At 51.3% G+C, this 6904-nt stretch overlaps 1 protein-coding gene across 1 annotated transcript; it reads left to right on the top strand.

Moving 5' to 3' along the window:
* Positions 1 to 1501: 1501 nt before the first annotated feature.
* Positions 1502 to 6813, top strand: AFUA_2G18080 (uncharacterized protein; the record flags this gene model as incomplete). The annotated part of the gene is made up of 2 exons (XM_077804255.1): positions 1502 to 2941; positions 2998 to 6813. The coding sequence occupies 2 exons, from the start codon at positions 1502 to 1504 to the stop codon at positions 6811 to 6813; spliced, it is 5256 nt and encodes a 1751-aa protein (XP_077660415.1).
* Between the last annotated feature and the right edge of the window lie 91 nt (positions 6814 to 6904).

The raw sequence follows: 6904 nt of genomic DNA, 5'->3' as shown, positions 1-6904 counted from the left end.
CTAGGCTAGAACTGTGTCTTCTGGGTAAAGGAGGCTTTAGAGATACTGAAGGTTAATCCTAAGGCTTTAGGCAAAAGCATTATTGAGTGGGAAAAGGTGCGCAGTGCGGCGATGGATTATTATCAGTGGAAAAAAGACTAGCACTGTTTTAATAGCTAAGGCAATTTTAATATAAGGAAGGTTCCAACCTATGACCTGATGGAGCGGAAGGAGATTATTATCTAAGTTACCAACTAGGGTTTGCCTAAATATCTCTAAAGTGCTTTTGACGGATCTGTTCCATCGCGAGCTCTTCAGGCATTGGCTATAGGAACTTATTAATCTTCTTGACCCAAAAAGAGTTCTGTGGATTGACTTAGTGGGTAGAAGTATATTCCCAGTACAATAGATACCAACTAGCAGTCTCCTAATCAATAATACCAACAATATCATCTCCACAAACAAGAATGTTGAGACTACTAAGGTCACCATGCGTAAATACCAAAGGCCAAGTCTTGCTTTGCTATTTAATAAGGTCCTGAATTTCAGGGTCAAGTCTCAGATCAAATTCCATGCCCCTATATAAATACTAATGGAAATCCTGGGTTGTGGCGAAGGGACCAAAGTGTAAGGAACGGCCAGGAACACAGCAGTCAAAAAGGGATCCACCATCAACTAAAGCCACTCCCATGCCTTCTAGGGGCTGAAGGTCCTATATCTCGTGGATCTTTTCTGCTAATTATGAAAGAAGTTTTGCCTTTGAATTTTCACTTTATTTTACCCAGCCGTTGCTAATTATGTCTCCCTTAATCCTTTCCATCACAATGTACGTCCGCCCAGAACGAGTAAATGCACATAAGACTTTGGGTACTGGGATAGACGTATGTTGCAATACAAAACGCATTGTTGATGCTTCAGATAAATGTACGCGGCGCCCGTATTTAACATATAGTTCGCCAGACAACATAAGAACATTCCCTTCTCAGGGTCGAATATGCTTGAGGAATTTGATCGCCAGAAGTGTCAAGCCATGGTTCAGGAAGTTGTCATTGACTGGTTTGGACGCGCTCAATGGAGCTGTGGACGATGAAGGAGGCCCATTTCGACTCGGGGACATTATGAGTATTGACTAAACAGGAAATGTTTAAGGGGAATATCTCGTTCATTCCAAAAAGGCCCGGTATGGGACCGAATGATGATTGAAATGTACAGTGACAGAATAGAAATCTTCGGTTGGAAGTTGGTAGTGGGTGATGATGTGAAGTCGAGGTTCATGACTCCTGATCTACATGCACGTGATATCACATGACCATGGTCTATTCTCGGGTAAGCTCCACGTAGCCCATTATACCCTCCACAACGGACGCAGCACAGCCTTCTCACCCAGGAAGGCCATACTCTATTGAATTCTCAGATCAGGCTCTCAATCCAGGCGCCCTGCCTAGGATAAGGGACAGCTCCCCCTCCGCTCACTGCCTGACACCCGCCCAGCAACCACCACGCGTCTCGACGCGTCAATAACATGGCACGACATAACAACCAACCTGGTGGCCCTCTACAGGCTGCACTACAGGAAACAACCACCTCAGCCACTGCTAGAGCTCTCGAGGGACAGAAAATCTTTAGTCCCATAGCAGCCTTCCTTGATGATCACCGACGCCAGAATGCTGGCCTCACGCCCCGCCAGCTAGGAGCGCTCACGGCCCTTAGCAATGACCTGGCTAATATAGCCCAACAACACTTCAATGCCTACATCAGCGGCGTGCCCTTGACCAATGCCCCCCTCCCCCTCACCCCTGCCCCTGCCCCTGCCCATGGCCCTGCTTCCTTCCCCCCCTCACCTCCCCCTTCTCGTCCCCCCTCCGGTCTTGCCCAGTCCACATACGCGACTGTCACCAGAAGTCCCCCAGCTAGGAACAATGCTGCCACAAAGAAAACATACAGTAATACTAAGACTGATAGGTTAGCTACAAAGCTGCCACCTCCTGACAACCGACTCTTTGTGCGCCTTCCGGAGAACCATCTTGCCAAGAGCATGGATGCATTTGCTATACATACTAGCCTGCGATCCCATCTGGGCACTAATGGAAAGCTTCTCAAGGGCGTCCAATCTATCAAAACTGGACTCGCTCTTCTGCCAGTCTCTACTGAAGCCCTCCCAGCCCTAGAGGCCCAAAAGGAAGCCATAGCCGCCTTCTTTAAAGACTGCCAGATCGAACGGAGTTCCCGCTGGATCTCTTATCGAGTGACCAATGTACCCAGGAAGGTTGGCCGACTTACTGGCAGCCAATACTCCATGATCCCCGTTAACCCTGAAATCTTGTCTTCAGAGATCACTGAAGCTATAGGCCTTAACCCAGTCTCTATTACTGAGACTGCTACAAGTGCCGCTAACCCCAACACTATCTCGTCCAGCTGGTTTATCAACTTCCCGGAGGACAGCAAGGCCAACCTTCCAGTACGACTCTCCTTGTTTGGCATGATCACCAATGCTCAGCTGCTAGTAAGAAAGACAAAGATTGTACAGTGCAACCGCTGCTGGAAGTGGCATAACGCTAGATCCTGCGCTCGCCAGCCCCGGTGTCGACTTTGCGGCTCTACCCAGCATACTGAGGAGGGCCATAGCAATAGATGCAGTACCCAACCTCCCCACACCTGCCCTCCAAGGTGCCTACACTGCCATGGCCCCCACCCGGCTGACTATGAGCAATGCCTCCTGCGACCTAGCAAGGCAGGCACTCGATGCACAAAGGCCCAGCAAGCCGAGATTCGCAAGACTAGCTCCCTAGAGCTTGCCAAGGCACGCCTAGAGAGACAGTGCTGCATGCAAGTCCCAGAGCCTTCCCAGGACCAAATCATGGCTATGAACAGCCGCCCTTCACCCTTCCCCTTCCGCACGGCTACCCCCCCGCCACAGGAGCCTTTAGACTCTCCCCCGGTCACAGCCAGAGCAGTCCGCTTCGTATCTCCTAAGCCACAAAACAGCTTTGAAGTTCTGATGAACGAACAAATATGAAGTACCAAAATCACCCAAGGAAGGAGTCTATCGCTATACTCCAGCTGAACGTTGGCCGTATACCAGAAGCCCATGAAATTGCCCTCTCCCAGGCATACTCCAACCACATCGACATTATCCTTATACAGGAGCCCTACATTTACAGAGACCTGACTCGAAAGATCACAAAAAGGCACCCATCTTACGAGTGCTTCTCCCCAACTGATTCTTGGGAGATAAGTGGCATCCCTCGAGTTCTTACCTACATTCGTCGGAAAAATGGCATCCGAGCCTCCCAACTCCGCCCTGACTCAATAAGCCAAGAGACCCTCTCAGACCTTCTTCTACTCCAGATCTCCTCGTGCTCAGGACAATCTGCCTTGATATTTAATATATATAATGCTCCTGCTGGCGCAAAACGGGCGGGTGAAGCAGCGAGAACTCTTACTTCCTTGCTGGAGTCCTACTTCTCTCTGCCTACCCTGCTTGCTGGTGACTTCAACCTACACCACCACAGATGGCAGCCCTCACTCCAGCACGCACCCACTACCTTCGCAGAATCATTCACAGAATGGCTTGACAGGCTTGGACTACTGCTTACCTCTGAGATTGATATCCCTACACATGACAAAGGCAACGTCCTGGACCTTGCCTTTGTCTCTAGCTCCCCAACCCTCATAGGAGCCAGTACCAGGGTTGCACATCATCTAGACGCCACCTCGGATCATCGCCCACTTCTTACGAACCTGCCGTGGGAACAGGGACCTGTGGAAACTCCGCAAAGACTAAGATTTGACACACTAGACCACACCCGCTTCCTCACACTTCTCGCCTCTAATATAGCCAACGTCAGGAGCTCAGCAGAGAATGAAGATGAACTAGACTATCTTGCAAATGGAATTACTGCAGCCATCCACAGCTCATACACAGCCTCTGCAAACAAGTCAATACCCCAAGGGGGAGGCCAACGATGGTGGAATACCACGTGCAAGGAGGCATTACAAGACTACCGGGCAGGACTCTGCACACAGAAAGACTTCCGGCGGGTAACGCGGCGAGCCCGAGAACAGTATTGGAGAGACAAGATCAGCGCGGTAACCGAGAGCAAGGAGGTGTTTGATATATCAAGATGGCATAAGTCAACAGGCTCCTACCGCAGCCCCCCACTTAAGGACCCTTTGAGACCGGACAGCCCCCCAGCGGTAGCCTTACAAGAGAAGCGGGATATCATATCCCGGAACCTTCTTCAAAATACCGCTGAAGCAGGAGACATCCCGCTGGATACGCCAGCAGTCCCATCTAGCTCACTGCCATTCCCTGATGTAACCATGGCCCAAGTCGAGAAGTCAGTCCTACAAGCAGGGAATACAACCCCTGGGGCTGACGAGCTACCCACTGGTATAATCAAGGTGGCATGGCCCCTGATCAAAGACAGAGTCCTTGCACTCTATCAGGGTTGCCTTCGAACTGGCTATCATCCAAAGTGCTTTCGACACGCAGTTCTAGCAATAATCCAAAAACCAAATAAGTCTAACTGGTCTAGCCCTAGGTCATATAGGCCTATTGCCCTCCTGTCAGTACTGGGCAAAGGCCTCGAGAGACTAATTGCCCGGAACATGGCATGGATTGCTATCCAGTACAGAGTCCTGGCTAGTCAACAGTTTGGGGCCCTGCCTCTCCGCTCAGCAACTGATCTGACTACATCCTTGCTCCATGATGCAGAACAGGCCCTTAACCAAAGGCTAACAGCCTCACTCCTCACCTTTGATGTAAAGGGAGCCTTTGATGGAGTCCTTCCTGGGAGACTTATCCATCGACTGCGCTCACAGGGCTGGCCTGATAACCTAGCTCGCTGGGTAGCCTCCTTTGTCACAGGGCGAGTGGTACAAATCCGCATTGACGGTGAAATAGGACCAGCAACAGAAATACTCTGCGGCCTGCCACAAGGTTCACCAGTATCCCCTATTCTATTTATGCTCTATCTAGCCCCCTTATTCTGGCTTGGAGTTCCAAAGTCCAGGTTTGGATACGCGGACGATGGAGCTATCCTGGCAATCTCACCGTCTATTGAGGCGAACTGCCAAAGCCTATCCAACTCCCTACAAGAAGCCCTTGACTGGGCCGCTACGGAGGGGATCACCTTCGCGCCAGATAAATATGAACTGATCCATTTCTCGCGCCGCAAGGCTGACCAGGATCCAAGCCACACACCAAGCATCGTAGCAGGCCCGGTCACAGTCTCCGAGAATACAACTCGCCCTTACCTGCGTTGGCTGGGGGTCCTCTTTGACAAGAAGCTCAGCTTCAAGTACCATGTCAGGGAGACAACCTCAAAGGCTCTGACAGTTGCAAATGCCCTCCGTGGCCTCGGGAACACAGTCCGGGGAATCAAGCCCTATCTCATGCGACAGGCGGTGATAGCCTGTGTGCTCCGGAAAGCCTACTTTGGCGCAGAAACCTGGTGGCCAGGTCGCTCGCGCCCCTGCCCCCGTGCAGGCTCTATCTCAAACCAGGTCCAGGGGCAACTTGATAAGATAGCTAAGGTTATACAGACAGGTGCTAGAGCAATTCTCCCTATCTACCGCACAACTCCCTTGCCTGCTTTATACCGGGAATCAGGGCTCCTACCAGCAGAAATTGAGCTTGATCATATAGCTACATCGGCCGCGATCCGTGTTCGTCGCCTAGACCCTTACCATCCCCTGCGCAGGAGGGCAGCAAAAATTGCACAGACTGGCTGGGCAACTAGCCGTTTTGCACGCCGAGTACTAGCCCTACCAGAATCAGAGCAGATAAACCCGCTGCAATATCCCCCTTGGCTCCCAAGGGAGGCACGGGCGGATGCTCAACTGCGAATAAAGGCACCTAACGGACTATCCAAGGAGCAGGCAGCTACCAACTTCCAAGACTTTTACTCCTCTCTCCCAAACACTGATATGAAAGTCTTTACAGACGGGTCTAAATTGCCTAACGGAATGGCAGGTGCTGGCTTTGCTCTATACCAGACAGGAAGACTATGTCTCCAATCATCGTTTTCTCTCGGGCTAAATAAAGAGCTTTTTGATGCCGAAGCAGAAGCAGCTCTCGCTGGTATAAAAGCAGCCATGCAGTATCATACTGCACGCTTTGCTACTAACCTCTGGGTCTGCCTAGATAACCTGGAAGTGGCCACTCGCCTGCTCTCGCCCTTTGCAGGCTCATCCCAAGAAATTTTCGAGACCGTCCGAACCCTGGCCTCGACCTGGCTTGAGCGGGAGAGGTTCCCCTACACTGACGGGGGCTCCGTACGTATCTGCTGGGTCCCTGGGCATGCGAAAGTCCCTGGGAATGAAGCAGCTGATCAAGCCGCGAAAGAGGGAGCTGCCTTAGAACCCCCTATCTCCCAAAAACATTCTTTTGCCTCGCTTAAGCGTCAAACAAAGGCTGCCATGATCTCTGGCCTACAGAAGCACTGGCAAGCCGTGGCCCCGCAGCCCTACCAAGATCTTTGCATCACCTCCTCCCCCAGGTGCCCTGATGAGCTACGCCTCCCGCGCCACCTTCTCGGGCGGATCCTAGCAGCTCGTACAGGGCATGGTGATTTTGCAGACTATCATGAGCGGTTCAACCATGAAGACGCCCATCTTCATTGCCGGTGCGGAGCCAGGAAGTCTCCAGTGCACTTCTTCTTCTGCCGAATAGTTAAGAGACGCCTACCCCAACCCCTAGGGCCCCCCTCCGAGATGATTCCCTTCCTTCTGGGAACTGCAAAAGGTGCAGCAAAGCTGGCTGCCTGGCTATCACAGACTCGGTTCTTTGATGATATCTGTCCAAGACGGCCCCTGCCTGAGCACGCCTGAGACAATACAATCCTTCTTTAAAAAAAAAAAAAAAAAAAAAAAAAAAAAAAAAAAAAGAGGAGGGGGGAAAGCAGAGACGCGGAGAATTGGC

The sequence above is a fragment of the Aspergillus fumigatus genome, chromosome 2 (genome assembly GCF_000002655.1).
Source record: "Aspergillus fumigatus Af293 chromosome 2, whole genome shotgun sequence".
In the NCBI taxonomy this organism is placed as follows: domain Eukaryota; kingdom Fungi; phylum Ascomycota; class Eurotiomycetes; order Eurotiales; family Aspergillaceae; genus Aspergillus; species Aspergillus fumigatus.
Note: the sequence above shows the minus strand (reverse complement) of the source record. Positions and strands in the feature narration are given on the sequence as shown.